The 18,895-nt window shown below is 38.3% G+C and overlaps 1 protein-coding gene across 1 annotated transcript in view; it reads right to left on the reverse strand.

The window, feature by feature from the left end:
- LOC119791886 overlaps positions 1-18,895 on the reverse strand; it is a gene marked incomplete at its 3' end in the record, with an annotated part of 108,108 nt that overhangs the window by 2,380 nt on the left and 86,833 nt on the right. The window contains exons 6-7 of the mRNA XM_038298248.1: positions 246-310; positions 1-48 (exon numbers count right to left, since the gene is read on the reverse strand). The exon at positions 1-48 is cut by the window's left edge and continues 24 nt beyond it. Of these exons, the coding sequence (XP_038154176.1) occupies positions 1-48; positions 246-310 (113 nt within the window). The remainder of the gene's footprint in view (positions 49-245; positions 311-18,895) is intronic.

Genomic DNA, 18,895 nt, shown 5'->3' on the forward strand with positions numbered 1-18,895 from the left:
GGCAGGTTGATATTGATGTTGTTGTCTAGATCCATTGTCAGTTGATTACTGGTCCAGAGAGGAGAGAGGACACTCAGAGGACATGGGTACACAAGTTCAGTCTGGGTTACAAGTAATTAAATAGTGATGACTGAATCCAAGGAGCTGGAAAACTGTCCCTGTAGTTGTGTCTGTTTTCTGCACAAAGGCAAGCAGCTCATCCATTGTGTTACATTATAAAAGAGTGTGTATGAGATTAAACCCACCTTTGTAGCTGAAGAGCTTCATCACTGACGTGCTTGTAACCCCCCTGGAGGCTCTTTAGCTGGTCCTGGAAGAATGAGACAAAAAAGAAAAAAAAAATAGAAGAATGAAATCAGAGAATCAGAGAACTCGAAATGAGCAACTTATCTCCTGAATGAATGAGGCAAAATGTGCTGTAAAATTTTGAGCTTACAGATGTCTAAAATTTGAAAATCATAAAACAAGTCAACTAGCCAATTGGTCATCATTGGTTTTTAATTAAAATACATGTACAATTGTTAAATATGTTGCTTCAACATTTGCCAAGCCTCAAACTGGGACGAAATTACAGAAAAGGCGTGAAGGATATATTTCATACATGGCACAGTTACACAGATGGGGCAGACAATTTAAAGATACAGTAATGCCAGAAAATGTTATGCTTTACTAAAATGACTTTTAGCTCTCCACTCCTTTCCACATTAATAACATTCCACCCCCTGGCTTAGTGCTTGTGTTTTAATAGTGGTTTATAATGAGGACAGGCTGCCTCAACATAATTATGCAACCAAATTTAATAACCAAAGACCAGTAAAGTTTAAGTGAAACAGTTTATCCTGATATGCAGAAAGGTCACAATAGGGCACCAGTCATCTACCAGCTTCCATTCACTGCAATTATGTGTGTTCCAGTCAAAAGTCAAAATCTTTATTCCTGCTAGGCTTTTTGACTGGTCTCTGCATTACGACCTAATCATTAGACAATATATGTGAGACATTTATTAGAAGGGAGATTGAGTAATAAAGAACGGTAATCAAAGAGAAATATCACACCTATTAGATCGATTGATCCTATTGAGATAAATGTTTACTCCAGTGTGCTCCCAGGTGCTTCATGATTTGGTCTCTGATGTTATTTGTTAAATGATGATATACAATACCTTACAATTTCTCAGTGTAAATTATATTGTGATTATAAGTGATAAAACAATACGGAAGACTGCATAATTGTGAAGTTTAACGAAAATGAAACATGGTTTTATATTATCACTATTAACTCTAATACTCTTTGATAAAGCACACTGTAAATAGTTGCCTTCACAAGTCACTTAACATGTAAATTGGAGACCAACTGTATTTAATTAAATTTTATTTATGTCATTGTTCTTTAAAAAGGTTTGTGAGAGAACATTAGTACACAAGCAGCATCACAAAGTTCACTGACACCAGACGGGCTAGAAAAAACATTGTAAATCAAGACCTTTATCACAATGCCATGGTATATTGGTGTGTTTGGATAAGAATAAGATGTTTGCTGATATCACAAAGTCTGTCACAATAAAATGTATATTCAGTTTAATTTACCAGTCTACACTTGATAGTATGCAATATCTCTCAATCTAAAAATTATTCAAATTGTAATTTAAATCACAAAAAAATAAAAAATATATATAATATGGCCATTTCTAAGCTTTTACAGACCTAAGGCATCTAATTTAAACAATTCTTTTAATTTGAAAAATAAGAATAAGAGTGGATCTGTTTACAAGTTTCCTCCTAAAGATGGCTACATCTTAAAGATTATAATATTAACCATTTATATGATATTTTAAAGTAAAACAGCGCGTTGTTGTATATAGTTGGAGAAAAGGTTGCAGCAAAGTATGAAAAAGGGTTGGAATACCCCTATATCTGAGCACAACATCTTGCATGTGGCAACATCAAGCTTTGCGAATACTTTTCTTCAGCAGTGCACAAAGTTGAATTTGTCTGTGTTGATGATAGGATGTATGTGGCTAAATCAATTCTCTTCACAAGAATGAACTGTTTTGCATTTTTTGGTTAAATCAAACAAATAAAAAAGATGTGTGTAGTTCTTGTAAAATAACCAGAACATTTCAAGAGTTATGATTACATTTGCAAAACACAATACAGCAGTATGGAAGAGGGTAACCATTTAATTTACTCCTATACACTAATTGATGATTTTGTTTCAGGGGCTACTTCCACCGGTACTCTACAGATTGCTTTAGAAAATGTTGCCCCTTTGAAAAAGAATGGCTTCATTAATAACAAGCTGGCTCATTAAGGTGTAAGTGCTCACACACTTAATTTAGATCTGCAAACTTTTAAACACAATACAGGAAAGAAAATGCACTACACATCTACATGAATTCTACCTAAGCTGGAAAAAGACTGTTTACTTGGGTATTAAATCACCCTTCAAAAACAATAGCAGCATATTTCTCTTCAGTAAAAGAGGAGAATAAGAATAATCCTTGATTACTGTCAGAATTCTGGGTTAATGGTTGTTGTCTTTCGAATAGAGTCTTTGAAAAATAACCCAATTAGTAAGTCACTTAAGCCAGATGGCATTCAATTTGTATCAGATAATAATTTAAAAAACCTTGGTTCATTTTTTTTTTATCATGACATGCCATTCAAATCTCACATTAATTTGGTTTCTAGATTTTCCTTCTTTCATTTCCATAAATATAAAATAGTCAATGCCTTTGTTATTTCAAAGCTAAACTATCGTAATTCTGTATTATAAAGGGACCCACAAACTGTATTTAAAAGTCTTTAACCTACCTGAAATGCTGCAGCAAGAGTTCTGATCAAAATCAAAAAGCAATATCATATTTTTTTTATCCTAGCTTCTCTTTATTAGCTTCCTGTTAAATCCAGCATAGAAATCCTCCTTCTCAAATATAAAGTCCTAAATAACCAAGCAACATCTTATATCAAAGATCTGATGTTCCTTTTTTTTTCTAACAGGACACTTCGCTCTCAGTCTGCAGGTTTAGTTGCAGTTCCTAAAGATTCTAAAAGTAGAATGGGAGGCAGATCGTTTAGTTTGCAGGTTCCTCTCCTTCTATAGGCTCAGGCTGCTGGAGGACATAGGGACCACTTTTCACATTTCAGATTCATTCAAATTCAAGCTTTAACTCTATGTTCTCTCAGCTTTTTTTCACCATAGTAGCTTCATCTGGACTGGTTCTGTTTGGCTATGAGACAATACTGTAAGTAAATATCAGTTGGGTTGCTACCATCAACAAAATTATTCATATACAAGTGAGTCTGGTCTATTTAAAGTGTTTAGCCCTGTTTCTTTCCTCGACATAGCTATGGGCTCAGCTTTTACTGTGATTAACTGTACGTGCTCTCTTTCATCCCTTTTGCTTAGAAAACTGGTTTAGAGCTGATCTCCTTAACTGTTACTTTCCTTGATAGAGCAACCATGGGGCTATTTTACCGTTACCTTTTTCTAAAATACAAAGTATTTATGAATCACTGCTTCTATCTACTCTTGTCTTCTCACACCACCAGTAAGCCTTTGTAAAAGGCCAGTCCCACTGAGCCTGTACTTCCTATTTACTGTTGCCACATGCATGCTTGGTGCGAGGGACACAATGCAAGCGAATTTCTATCATTTCCACATTCTCACCAGAAGGAGTGAATCCTGAAACGTATTGTCTGTATTATCCGATTGAAGAGTTTCTGTAGAGTACATTAAGATGGCATGTGTTGCATATCAACACTATAAATAACTTAGGTTTGTGAAAAAAATCATTAAAAGAGACATCTGAGAATAAACCATAACATTTCACTTCCTACAACTCTCTTGTTGTAAGAAAGATAAATTAATTAGAGAATAAGACAGTAGTCTGGAAATAAGCTGGATATAAAGACAGAATGAAACAGCGGTAATAAATCAAAAGGGAGATGCATGCCTGTGTGTAAGAGTGTGAATGTCTGATTTGTTTAGGTAATGGAGTTTCTGGAGGACTTAGTGAGCAGCTCATTTCAACCCACCCCCCCTTCAGTTACAGATGGCTCTGTCACAGTGCTAACCCATGAAACTATTATTCCACCCCACAATTAAGGAGAGATGCAGACTGAAACACTTTTATATGTGCATACAGCTATAAAGGTAGTCCCAATCATGCATACGTTCATCATTTTTCTGTACATCGGCTCATAAAACAAACTAAAAATATCACTCTTTACTTTTTGAAAAGTGTATTACATATTCTTCAAAACTGCAGAAAGATGGCAATCACAAACAACCCAAATAATTTACTAGCAAGGGCTGGAAGAATACATTAAAATCCTGCTTCATACTTTAGGGTTAGTTGGCTAAATGTTCTGTCTACATCAGTGTGTGAAAAATGTACAAGATTATCTTTGTACTTTAGTCAGCTGCAAACAAAGAATGTTTAACATAAATCTTTATAATTTCTTGAGGTTCAAAAAATAACAGACTAAGTGAAATTTGTTAGATTTTTTTTCCAACTTATTTAAGGATAAACATATTTAACCACTATCTTGAAAGTTTAAGAACGAACCATTTAAAAACAAAAAAAGCTTGAATTACCCCAGTGGTTTGTATGTATATATCTATATCTTTAAACAGATATATAGAGAATGATAGGTATAGAGAGACAGACAGAGAGCAGCTTTGCCAGTTAAAAAAACTTTTTGTTTCCATTAATTTCTTCCAAAAAACTTGCTAAAAGATCACCCCAACCTCACACCTCAGACAGTCATTATAATGGGTGTTTTGTAAGAATGCTCAGTTGCTTCAGGTTTGAAGTGACTTCTTGACATGCTCTTTTGTTTAATGAAAAAAAAAAAAAAACTAACTGTGGGTAATTTTCCCAAATTTTCATACTTTTTGCATGGTGTTTATCATATCAAAAGAAATGCCATTAAATGGATGTGCATGATAATATCTCTTCTCCTTTTCAGTTTAATTGCATATAATGTTGAAAAATGAAATTTATAATGTATCCTATTTCTTTTTTACTTTTGTGTTTCTTTTTTTTTATCAGTGATGAAGTGCTTAGATAAGTATTTGTACTAGACAAGCACAACCTCTAACACAAATATTTGTATATCAGTATATAACACCTAAGCAAAGTCCTGATCTCAGCGGAACATTTATGATCATAACAGATAGCGCTGATTTCAAAATCTATAGAGTAAACAGCTACCGGGTATCAAATAAGACAAACCAATATGGTTTTTAAGCCATTTAATTTTTGCTTGTACAAAACATTTTAAATCTCCAGAAGTATAACAATATATTTATCAAACTGCTACTTATTTTTAAGTTGCTATAGTCTGGGCATTTCTGGGATGAGAATGACAAAAAAGTAGTGAACTATAAACCAATGGTTTGCATAATTTAGTGGCTTGGTAGACAGAAAATCTATAGTCATTTTGGGCTCTGGCAGTGCCAAGAAGGCTTATATTGATTTGTGTGTGTATATATGTGTGTCTTGTGTGTGAGATTTGTGTGTTGGTAAATTTATGGTACAGTCAAAGATTAGTGAGAGGAGAATGGAGAGGGGTAGGAGTGCTGATGCAGAGGAGAACTTAAACCCAGTAAATGTAACAGAACAGGAAGGGGAAATACCTACAGGGGCCAAAACAGAGACCTCAGTGATCAACAGTTGAACTCAGCAACTCTTTATATTATAAAGAGGGCAGGTTCTGATGAGGGTATGTTCTGATCGGATAACTGACCCGAAATCTGATCATTGTGCATATAAATGATCAGTATAGGAACTACAGAAATCATTCCTGATACCTGTTTTTGATCTATAGAATCAGAATCAGAAATACTTTAATAATCCCAGAGGGAAATTACTTTTGTTACACGCTCTAGTTACAGTTTTACATGATATATACACACATCCAACTATACAATATAATAAGATAAAAAATAAGAATAAAAAGAGATAAAATATATATACACATATAGCTCTTCTGTACATATATCTGTATGTATATCTATGTATATGTAAAAACTAAATCCAAATAAAGTGAAAAGTCCAATTAAAGTGAATAAATCCAAGTAAAGCGATATGTGGCGTGCAAAAATAGTGCATAAATGTCAATTACGGACGGGGGGGGGGCGCCACAGAATGATTTCCTGTGGCGCTCTGTGGAGCATCTGGGTAGGAGGAGTCTTCTGCTGAAGAAGCTCGTCTGCTGGACCAGTGTGTTGTGGAGAGGATGTGAGTCATTGTCTAAGATGGACTGAAACCTGGACAGCATCCTCCTCTCTGCCACGGTGGTCAGGGTGTCCAGCTGCTCCCCCACAACATCACCGGCCCTCTTGATCAGTTTGTTCAGTCTGTTGTTTTCAGCGACCCTCAGCCCACTGCCCCAGCATGTGACAGCAAAGAAGAGTGTGCTAGCAACAACAGACTCATAAAACATCCTCAGCATGGTCCCACAGATGTTAAAGGACTTCAGCCTCCTCAGGAAGAATAGTCGGCTTTGGCCCTTTTTGTAGACCGCCTCGGTGTTTCTAGTCCAGTCCAACTTATTGTTAAAGTACACTCCCAGGTACTTATACTCCTCCACAGTGTCAACAGGAACCCCCTGGATGGAAACAGGGGTCACAGGTGTTTTTGTCCTCCTCAGATCCACTATGAGCTCCTTACTCTTTGTCACGTTGAGCTGCAGATGGTTCAGCTTACTCCAAGTGACAAAGTTGCCCACCACGGTTCTGTATTCACTCTCCTCACCCTTTTCAATGCAGCCAACAATTGCTGAGTCATCAGAAAACTTCTGAAGGTGGCAGGACTCAGAGCAATAGCTGAAGTCCGAGGTGAAAAGGGTGAAGAGGAAGGGGGAGAGGACAGTCCCCTGGGGGGCCCCAGTGTTGCTGACCACCCTGTCAGACACACAGTTCTGTAGGCGTACATACTGTGGTCTGCCCGTCAGGTAATCAACAATCCAGGACACGATGGGGGCCTCCACCTGCATCGCAGTCATCTTCTCACCTAGTAGAGCCGGGCGGATGGTGTTGAAGGCGCTGGAGAAGTCAAAGAACATGATTCTCACAGTGCTCGCCGGCTTGTCCAGGTGATTGTAGACTCTGTTCAGCAGGAAGATAATGCTGTCCTCCACTCCCAGGCGGGGCTGGTAGGCGAACTGTAGTGGATCAGTGAAGGGCCTGACCATGGGCCTTAGCTGCTCCAGGACAAGCCTCTCAAAGGTCTTCATGATATGGGACGTCACTGCTACCGGTCTGTAGTCCTGAGGGTCACTAGGGCGCGAAGTCTTTGGCACCGGAACGAGGCAAGACGTCTTCCACAGCACGGGTACTCTCTGGAGGAGCATGCTCAGGCTGAAGACTAGGCTAAATATTCCACACAGCTGGTTGGAACAAACTTTGAGCACCCAGGGGAGCACACCATCGGGGCCCGCAGCTTTGCCGGAGTGGAGTCTGGTTAGCTGTCTTCTCACTAGGTCAGGAGTGAAGGACACTGTAGAGGTGACTGTAGGGGGAGGGGTGAGGTCCTCATGTTCTGTAGGACAGGATGTGAAGCACGGGGGAGGGGTGGAGACGGTGGATGTGGATTGCAGTGGTGAAGAGCAGACAGGGGGTCTGTTTGGAGGAGGAGTGGAAGAAGGTGGAGTGCTCGTTGGAGGGAGGCCAGCAGTTGAGGGTTGTGGGGGATGGGCCGCAGTATCAAACCTATTGAAAAATAAGTTCAGTTCATTGGCCCGGTCCACGCACCCTTCCAACCCCACAACAGTGGACTTCTGGAACCCTGTGATGGTTTTCATCCCACTCCACACATCCCTCATGTTGTTGGTCATGAGTTTATTCTCCAGCTTTCTCCTGTATTTGTCCTTAGCCTCCTTGATTTTTCGTTTGAGTACCCCCTGCACTCTCCTCACCTCCTCACGGTTGCCATTTCTGAATGCTCGCTTCTTCTCATTCAGGATGGCCTTTATTTTCTTGGTGATCCAAGGTTTGTTGTTGGGGTAACAGGTGACAGTCCGAGCTGGAACATTGCAGTCCACACAGAAGTTTATATAATCCGTGATGCACTCTGTGAGCCCATCAATGTCCTCCCCGTGGGGCTCACAGAGTGCAGGCCAGTCGGTCACCTCAAAGCAGGCCTGCAGTGCCTCACAAGCCTCCTCCGACCACCTCCTCACAGTTCTTGTGGTCGTTGGCTTCCTCCTCACCAGAGGCACATAACAGGGTTTGAGATGAACCAGGTTGTGATCTGACCTGCCCAGAGGGGGGAGAGGAGAGGAGATGTATGCATCCTTAATGTTAGCATACATCAGGTCCAGGGTCCTCTCATCTCTGGTGGGGCAGCTCACATATTGTTTGAAGGTCGGTAGAACTTTGTTCATGGTGACATGGTTAAAGTCTCCCGACATGATGATGAGGGCATTGGGATGATGGGTCTGTAGTTCAGAGATGATATTATGGATGGTGCTGCAGGCAGATGTTGGGTTTGCAGAAGGAGGGATGTACAGGACAACAGCGATGACATGCGGGATCTCTCTGGGCAGCTGATATGGACAGAGTCCAAGGGCCAGCAGTTCAACATCCGGGCAACAGAGCTGTTTTTTAATGGTGATGTGACCCGGGTAACACCATCTGCTGTTTACTAGAATGGCAAGCCCCCCTCCTTTTCGCTTACCACTCTTAGTGTCCCGGTCGGCCCGGATGGTATGAAAGCCATCCACGGAGACAATCAGGTCCGTAATGTCTTTGTGCAGCCATGTCTCCGTAAAGCACATCAAACTGCACTCCTGATACTCCGATTGACTCCGCGTTAGCGCCGTTAGCTCGTCCATCTTGTTGCTAAGGGACCGCACGTTTCCCATAACAACAGAGGGGAGACACTGCTTAAATCTTCTCCTTTCAATAAGTCCGTCCCGTCTCGACCCTCCTTTCATCCCACGATGTTGTTTTCCTCCTCTGCAACCACGGCGTGTTTTCCTCCAGAGTTCGGGTGGTATTCCAGCTGGTCTGGCTAAAACGCCGGCCGGCATTAGAGCAATCAGCTGTTCTCTCGAGTAAACAAAGGCAGCGTGTCCCGGTGGGAGCGGCATGATAAAAACAGCACAAAAAAGCACAGAAACTCCCCGAAAAATACCTCATTATAGAGGATAGTACTTCACAGAGTCACTGTGAAAAAATAAGAGCAATCAAAAAAAGATAAAAATACGAAAGTTAAAAGCGTAACAGGAGCGGTGTAACTGCAGCATGCTGCTTTCGCGCATGCGCACATGAAAAAAATAAAAATAAAAAAAATAAAAAATAGTCCATGTTCCCTCATTTTTCAAGTTTGAAGACATTTCTTTACATAGATGGCTTCCTTCATGCCCCTCTCAAACAACCTATATTTGCCCAAAATTTGAACATTCTGTTCCTCAAAAGATTGTCCTTTGTCCAAAAGGTGTAGATGTTGGGTGTGATTCCCTGCATGTTCTCCCCATGCATGTGAGGGTTCTCATGGGATACATTGCTTCCTCTCAAAGTCTGAAAACAACGACTGTTTAGGCTGACTAGTACAGTATCTCTAAATTGCCCTGTACATCTGGATACCTACGTACTCCACCTTTTACCAACAAACTCCTGGAGATAGGCACTAGTGCCCATTGACCCTGACAAACAAGTGGCAAAAGATGGCTGGCACTGTGAAAAACATTAAACCAAAAATGATTAATTAGTCATATTAAAACAGCACTAAGACATGAGTCACCTAAGCATCTCAGCAAAATATATTATAGAAGCATCATTGCTAGGACAATGTTGCGGTTTGCAGCTTTACTTAACTTGCTGTGATGTTTTATCATTACCCATTTGCATGTTTTATTGTGATAGTATAATTTATGTGTTTGCAGCGGGTTTTGCATTTGCAACACGTTTTTGAATTTGCAGCACATCTGACCTTTTCTGCTGCAGCATTTCTCTACAGCATTTTTTTTTATTTCCATGCACTTTATGTGTTGTTGTGAGATCATTGTGTTATCGTTGTGATTTGAGGCCTCATTTCTGCGTTTACAGACTTTTTGTATTTGTTGTGCTTTTACACCATACAGTTTGAATTAGATGTTGGGCATTAACCTTACTGACTATGTACTTTACTCTATACTTTGCACTTAAAATTGCAGCTTGTTTAATACCTTCTGAAAGCACTGTATTCACAAATTCCCTACTGAGAGTTGTAAAAATATGCCAAATGATTGTGTGAGTACACCAAGCAGCCTCTGGTATCTCCCAATCAAAAAACATCCCTTCCTTTAAACACCAGAGCCATATTTATTTCAGATATCCCCATTATGTATTTGTCACAAGGTCCCTTTTCCATTAAAATCCCTGCGAGTTAACATCCCAAGACTTGTTTTACCGTAGTAATATAAATTCTGGTGAATCTTTCACTCTGCTTTTCCCAAACATTGAGAAAAAATGCACTATACCTTCAATCCAGCGGGTTGTGGTAATAAGAACTTACAACTGGTCTGCACTTTACTTCCCAAGATGACCAGCTAATTAATAATTAATCATTTTCTTAAATAACCTGTATCCAGACATAGTTGCTGCTTTAAAACCACATGGATTATTAACAATAACTACTTAAAATTAATTAACGCAGTTTATCTTTTTTTCCTTTTTGAAGCCCTAAAATCACCAAATTGCTTTAAATGGAGATTAAAAACCTTTTTGATTAGGCTGCCATTTGACTGTGCTTTCAAAACAGTTACATTTTCAGTCCAGCTGTACTTTTTCTACCAATAATTTTTTTAAATATTATTGTGCTATTTAAATTATTGATTTATATCTCTGAAAAATGTTTGTGTCACCAATCAGGTAGAAGATGTGGCTGTGACCTACAGTGGAGGAGAGGAACAGACACAAACATTTTAAAATAAAATTGAAGTTAGAAAAAAATAATGTTCACAAATATAGTACTATGGAATGCTCTTAAGGGTATTGTCGAGGATTTTACACCCTGTAACCTCTACAGAGAGGGAATGCCTATTAAACGTGTGCGTGAGCATTCACAAGCCCATTTCTCCTCGTACACACTCTGTTTCAAAACTGCTGTTCTCTCTTACAAGCTTACTCTGCCAGAACATCAGACCTAACCCCTAAATTCCTCAGTCTCTATATGGTGTGTGGATGATATAGCGGACTTTATAGCAAACTCAAACAAAGTTAACTGACTGTTCGGACAGATGATCACTGCTCTTTGCTCCCTGTTGGTCAACAAACTCCTCCTCCACTGCGCCGTGCCCGCGCCATCTTTGTTATTACTTGCCGCTGAGGGGTAGCGACAGTGGGACGCTTTGACAGCAAATTGGGATATAGTGATTGATTGACTGTAGGAACTTAATCCATATATTGTCAGCTAGAGAGTCACAAAGGTGTGTTCAGACACCACTATGAGATTCTACAGCACTTCTTCAAACCTAGCCTGACCAAGAAGACAGTTCCAATGCTGCAAAAGACCTCCTGCCATGTTCAAGTATAAATAAACAAAACAATCCTGAAATATATAGAAACTTTCTACTCACATTCCACATCTTAAAGATCTTAGAGAAGCTCCTATTGGCCCACCTGATCAAGCAAATGGGCATCTATGAAGACCTCCCTGCAGTTTGCTTATTGCCATGGAGTTTAACAAACTTCACCAAACCCACTATCATTTAGAAAATGCAGCCAGCACTGTAAGGATTATGTGATTTGATTTCACAAGTGCATATCATCTTACGCTAAATGAGACAAGAGAGAGATGACTGTACAGAAACAAGAACAAGCTGAATGGTATTACCGTCATGGGAGAAGACAACTGATTTGACTGGAGACAGCGGACTGCACTCTTAAAGGAAGCGTCTATAAGTCTGTTGTAAAATGGAGATCTCTTCTGCAATCATCTACTGTGGCATCAGCATCAGAGTAAATAACTTAAAGAAGCTAAGGCTGATAAAGAACTCATGAGTTACCAAAACATTGAGGTTTCCTCTTGGATGGATAACGTAGTTTTGAATTGAATTGAAATGAATTGAAAAGGGAGCAAGTTAAAAGCTCAATGTAAGCTGCTGGTGACAAGGATTTGCTTCCACATTCCTTTGTACATCAATCAACTCTACCTCCTAATGATTCATGTGCCTCTTTAAGACTTCATCACTTAGTCCTGTTTTATATGCTTCTTTTATTCATATTGTGAATTGTTTGAATCGGTACTTTAAGTGGAAAAAAAAGGTGGTTGTTCTGCCCTAAATGCTTTACAAATACATGCATCAGCCAGACTGACAATATTTTATACAGATTTATGTAATGAGCCATAGATCTAATTATAAAGAACAGAGCAACTTCCAAATCAAATCTATATGACCCAAATTAAGTCAGATTTTTAACATTTTATTATAATTAACCATGTATAAATATGGTTCTAGATGCAGAGAAAACATTATTCTATGTTCTTTTTCTTTTTTTTTTAAGTTATACTTACATTACAAGAATTTGAATTACAGTTTAATCATTTTCAAAGAAATACGACAACTAACCATTCAAATATTGGTTTTACCCATCAATAGGGAAAATGTATCTTGATAACCAGCTACTGCTGACTGAATAGCAAAATTACATTGATTATTAGATGCAGTTTAGTTACCTCTTAAGCCAAAAGCTTTCTGGATCTCTTCCTGTGCCTAACTGGTTCAAACACCATCTGGCCCCCTTTAACTCGCAAACACACACAGACACATACACTATGCAGCAGCCTTAATCAGTCAAACTTCCTGTGTGTCGTTTGGCTATCCAAGCTTTGCCATCTCTACCATTACATTCCTATCTTCATTACCTTCTCCTACCAGAGGGACACAGAACCCAATGATTACCCTGCATTTATTAGTAAGAACGATAGCTAAAGACATGCAGTTATCTCTAGGCCAACATGGCTGCACCTTGTGTTAATTGGGACCTGCATATATCCCTGTATGTGTAGATCTGCCAGTGCCCATTTTTTCCAATCCAGACACAGCAAATGTTGTCCCTGAATTACCCTGCAGTGAGAGCTGGCTGGAACATTTGCTATAGTACTCTCTCATGCACATACACATACACAGTCATCCTTTCTGCTCTGGAAGTTTTGCTAATGACTGACGATGTCGGAGAAGGGAGAGACGCTGCAAGATAGAAAGGAAATGGAGCAGGGAGAAAACCTAAATACAGCATCATCGAGAAATGACACATCTACATATAAAAACTGCCTCATACTACTAGCAATAAATGAGAAAATTATGGCTTCCCATACACAAAGTCCTTTACTAAATTTTGTAAAGATCTGGAACCCTTCCCCTCCAGCCAATGCAACAATGAATGTAACAATGTTTTATTCCCATTTTATTTCCTAACATTACACAGACTTGCACAAACATAAGGTCACAATGTATCCACACTATCTAATAAAACAAAAATAAATCTGAAGTTAGTGGAAAGCATTTATACTTAGTCCCAATAGGTAAGGTAAAGGTTTGTGGAATCATGTGTAACTGCAATTACAGCTGCCTGTCTCAAGGCATATTTCTACCACATTTTCACATTAAAATATTTTCCAAACTACCTGGCAAATTAAACAAAAACTTAGCTAAGATAGATGCAAAATATTAATCCAACATAACATGAGTTATAGTTAAGTAGACACTTTTTTATTTCTTGATGTGCGTTTCTGTATTATCATCAATGTACTGTCCTCAAGCAGGGCACCTTAGTATGAGAGATATTTTATTCTAAGAAATGTAAGCTTGGTCTTAAAGGAAAAAGGAGGATAAAGGCAGTCTTTAAATTGTTTTTGTAGGATATTCTGTATATCCTGAGATATTCTGTTTATCCTAAGCAGCTGAGCTAAAGTTTGTGGGAGACTTGTTCTCATGAAGTACAGCTTGAAAACAACTTGAGAGGTTGAATTATAACGTAAAAGTTATTGCGAATTCTTGAAAATGTAATTGTTAATGGTGAGAAAGTACAAATGTATAGTAGGTTGCACTTTATTTGCCATACCCATTCCTGCCAGAAAATCGAAATGAAATGTTATCTAACCAGTGATTTTGCTAAACTCGCCGAAATTATGCAACTCTTAATACAATAGGTTGTCACATAATAGAGCATGCACTTTAAGATACATCGCAATGCAAAATGCAAGACTAGCATCTTAGAGAGTGCAACAGTTTTCTGATAAATATGTAAGACTTCAATAGTGCATTATGGTGGAAAATTTGGGAAAAAAGTATTCTCTTTAAGACCAGATATGAGGCAGCAGATGATTGAATGAGAAAAACACCCCTTATGTTACTAAAATCATTATAATATTTGACTGAAACATGAAATGTACATTCCCTACAATCCTTATCCAATAATGCCACTTCAACATTTTTTTCTGTATAGTTAGCATCTTGTCCTCTCCTGGGGGGGGGGGGGTAATAATCAGCACTGTAAAGCCAACAGATAACATGTCACAGCAAACACGCATTAAAGCATCCCCTTTTACAACCTATCTCTATACTACCTGTGCTGAGCAAAACAACACTGTGCAAACGACTGCACTGCAGACCAAGAGCTGAAGGTGACTGTATGTAGGGCTGCAACTAACGATTATTTTAAAAATCGATGAATCGGACGATTATTTTTTCGATTAATCGATGAATCGGACAAAAAATATTTTTTATATTAACCTCTTTATTCCAAAATAAACATTTTAGACAGAACAAACAAGCACACAAGTACAGGTTGCTCATTAACTGTACTGGTGCAATATGAAAAATAAATGTTTGTGTTAAAACTACGCAAACTTACATGAGAAATGTAGCTGTACATCCACAAAATATAGGGTACTTTGTTTCATAAAGCGCAAAAAAAGACATTTTTGTTTTTAAAAGCCTCTAAGGGGTTCAAACAACAGGCCCCCCCATTTCAACAAATGAGTTTTTTTTAGACTAGAAGAAGAGTACTGCCTTTTAAGACAGGAAAGTACAGCAGTTAAAGTTGCTACTTGAGAAAATACTGAACCATAGAGATAAAAATAGCCCTGTGATTCAAATTATAAATTGTATTTGGAATAAAAATGAGAGAACTAGGGGTGCTAAAAAACACATCCTCCAAAGACAGATATTTACATGGGAATGTGGCAGATAATTAATTGACATATTACTGATCTTGCTGGATTTTATTCTGCTTTACTTCTATAAATTGCAGGATCATCTTTACTTTATCTTTGCCAGAAGATTTAAACTTTAAAAGTCTTGCCCTCATAATTTGCAAGTTAATTTATTTATAAAGTAAATATAAACGCTGCTTAAGCTAATTCAAATGAAATTAAAAGTAAAATAAGTAGCCAACCTTATCACTGTCTGTAACCTACTAACACGGTAAGGAAAGCATCAGATGAGCTACCTGAGAAACTAACGTTACGTTTCCCCACTTTAAAACCAAACAAACATGGTGGTTCCGTGCCATGTTAATTTCTTTTGAAAAAAGTTGCATGTTATCACTTTTTTCGCTTTACAAAGCGCAGGCTATTTTAATTATTGTGATCAATTTGCGCCGTCAATCCCGGTGCATGCGCGCTTCATTTGCAGTCTGGACGCTGAGGCTCTGACTGAGAGGGACTCCTGCGGGAAAACGCGGTTGGGGTGGGGGAGGCGCCCCACGGCAGAGTAGGAACATGCATGCTTTCACGTAAGAGTCTCCAAAAGCCGCCAGTGACACCGAAAAAAGTCGCCAGATTTGTCGCTAGTCGCTTTTTTGAAAAATAGTCGCTGGAGGGGTCTGAAAAGTCGCGGAGTTGGCAACACTGCACCTGCGGCGCTGACTCGCTCTGCCGTATTTTTTTTTCTTCCTCTTTCAGTCAAGAGGCAGTGATGACGGCGCGGCGGATGACGCAATAATCGCGCGACACAACTAATCGATGATGAAATTCGTTGCCAACGCTTTTAAAAGTCGATTTTTATCGATTTTATCGATTCGTTGTTGCAGCCCTAACTGTATGAATCCATAAAGTTTTTTTATTGGGCATTATGGTCAACTGGAGGGTTTGGCATTGTTGCTTAATAAGATTGTAAAGATTGTGGTGGTGAGGAACTAGTAAAACATATGCAGACTAAAGAATATGAGCTCGCTGGGGGGATTTTTAGTTAAAGTGATGTAATACTTTTAACAACCATATTTTGGTTAGGAATATGTTCTATAAGGGACCAATAACATATGCTGAAATATATTTCTGACAGTCCTTTAAAACATAAAAAAAAACAACCTCTCCCAAAGAAATGTATTAGACATTCTTTAAGATGTCTTCCATTGATTTAATTCTGCTTTTAGAGTAAGTTCAGTTAACCTAAAAATTAAAAAAAACTTTTAGTAAAAAGGTAATTCTAATGCAGCAGAAACTTTCAGTCTTTAAAAAATAAATAAGGATTTCTCAACTTAAGTAGACTCCTTTTTTAACTCAACTCTGGAAGATTATTTTAAGCAGACAAGCTCACTGCTCAATGTGTATTATCTTTAGCTCCAACTGAGATGCCCAGGAAAAGTCAAGTGAGTCTGTTTACCTGGTTTGGCCCAGCTAACTAACAATCAAAGAGCACTCACTTGTTTGTTTTTTTCATGTTTGTTTTTTGTTTTTTACAGTATCGGGTATGCTTTAGGTTGCAAGCAATTTGAATAATTCATTAAAAAGGTTATGCTGTAAAGGGACAAAAAAAATCATAAGATTCCCAACAAAATTTCTTTGTGGCTCAAACGTCATACAAAAAAAGAAAAAAAAATCGTAAAGCAATAAAGCTCTTTTCTCTACTGCTTTTTGAATATGAAATTAAATGTGTCATGCTCATGTTCAACACTCTGGTATGTGTATCCTTTTGAGGCACAAATTCAGAAAAGCAAAACAAAACACTGATAATAACACTTTTGGGGTGTCAGCTGAAGCTGTGACTGTCCAGCCTGTTACTTTTCTAGGCCTAATGAACTGAGGGGGCAGAAAATAGATAAATCCCTGGATGCCTGATAGATGAGAGAAGAAGATAGAGGTAATAAGTAGGTAATAATGATGAAAACAATATGAGAAACGTCAATAAGAGAGAAGAGTAATGCTTGATTAGAGGTGATGAGGTAAAAATGTAAGAGTACTAAAAACGTACATTGCTGGTTTTATTTAGTTTTTAATTGATCTCCTGTTGCACTAATATACACCATTCTGCTCCCTTAGGCCAGCTGATCAGCCACTCACTAATGTGTCTAAAGCTGTCTTCTAATAATTAATTTCTTTGTCTTGGCTTTTAGCATGTGAGATGTTGATGTAAGCTTTTTATTATTAGTGTTATTGTTACTGTATGGCTGCTAATGAACAGTATTTTAGTTATATTCCATTTTTTATGTCATGTTTATTTCCTTACAATAGTTTTTTTATGTTTAAAGTATTTGATTATGTATATTGTACATCACTTTAATCCCTTTGGTAACTAAAAGGGCTTTATGAATAAAGTTGGACTGAACTGGATTGGATTTATTTAAATATTAAATGTGCAAAGTGCTTAGGTTTTAGTTCTGTAACATCGAAATACACAATCACACCTCATTGGAAAGTTTTCAGGGTGTTTAATAACTCTTAAACTATCTCTGCGACCGTGTCTGGGAAGAAAGCCCGGTCTACTTTTCTCCAGCTCAGCAGGAAATAATTAAAATCACACTCCAGTCATCTGACAGTCCCCCTTTTCCCTTCGGCTAGAACTACCCACCTGTGCTGAACCTCTTAAGCAGGCTAAGTCACATTGGCGTACAGGCACACATTGAATCGGTCACCTGTGCTAGGCTATGAGGCAAGCATGAGGCAGTTAGGTCTGGTGGGCTCCAGCTAAGCTTAGCTATGCTCTGAAAAGCAGCAGCAGGAACTGCATGCCAGCCAGGCAGTGTGGGTGTTCATTAAAACACCAAGCACTATTCACAAGGAGAAACAAGGCAATAAAAGCAATTAATCTGCCCATAAACAAGCCATTGAGCCTGTCCAACACACCCATAAAAACACTGATAACACAAGGACCAGTGAAGAGAAGAGACACTATGGGCTTCTGTTCATTTCAGCCCTTTGTACTTCATATATGTTTCTGTTTCTCTTTCTCTGTAATAACTAAATACATCAAAAGATTTTTAAACATTTTAATCCAAAACAATGTTACTCTCTAAATAATTTGTATCAGATTGCTGAAATAGTTCAAGACTGAGGATGGGTAAAAGTTACATCTTACTTCACTGTAGATCAGAAGTAGAGGCTAAAGTAATCTGACATACTTAGAATTGTCAAAAGTTTGGAAATTATTTTTGTACTTATTTTATTTGTTTGCATGCCGCTGTTTTGATTGTTTTGCAGAAGCAGTGTTTTCTAGCAAAAAATAAAAAGAATCACACCACAAAGATGAAGAAAAAACAGTTAAAAAAAATCAGTAAACAATTACTGTAAAATAATTTGGTCAAATAGAATATAACAATATATATATGCTATTTCTACCTAATAATGACACAAAACAGAAATCAATGGAACTATACCACACCAGACAAGAATGGATGTGCACCAAACTCCTGATGGGTAAAAAGCTTGTGTTTCCTGCAGTATTACGAGCGAATGTAGCAATAAACTGCATTCAAGGCAATGCGCTGGTCTATAAATATTCAGACAGACCCTGATTATATTTCTGACCAAAATTTTGTGAAATTAAAGGCTGTTGCAGGGCTGCAAAGTGTCACGCTTTGAGTTTAAAAATCATGCAATTTCACCTATTCTCCCAACACAGGCCCCACATGACAATTTTCACGTTTATTTCACTATTCAATACTTAGACAACTCTTGCCG

The sequence above is a fragment of the Cyprinodon tularosa genome, unplaced genomic scaffold, assembly GCF_016077235.1.
Source record: "Cyprinodon tularosa strain WSP-4 unplaced genomic scaffold, ASM1607723v1 ctg403, whole genome shotgun sequence".
Lineage (NCBI taxonomy): Eukaryota > Metazoa > Chordata > Actinopteri > Cyprinodontiformes > Cyprinodontidae > Cyprinodon > Cyprinodon tularosa.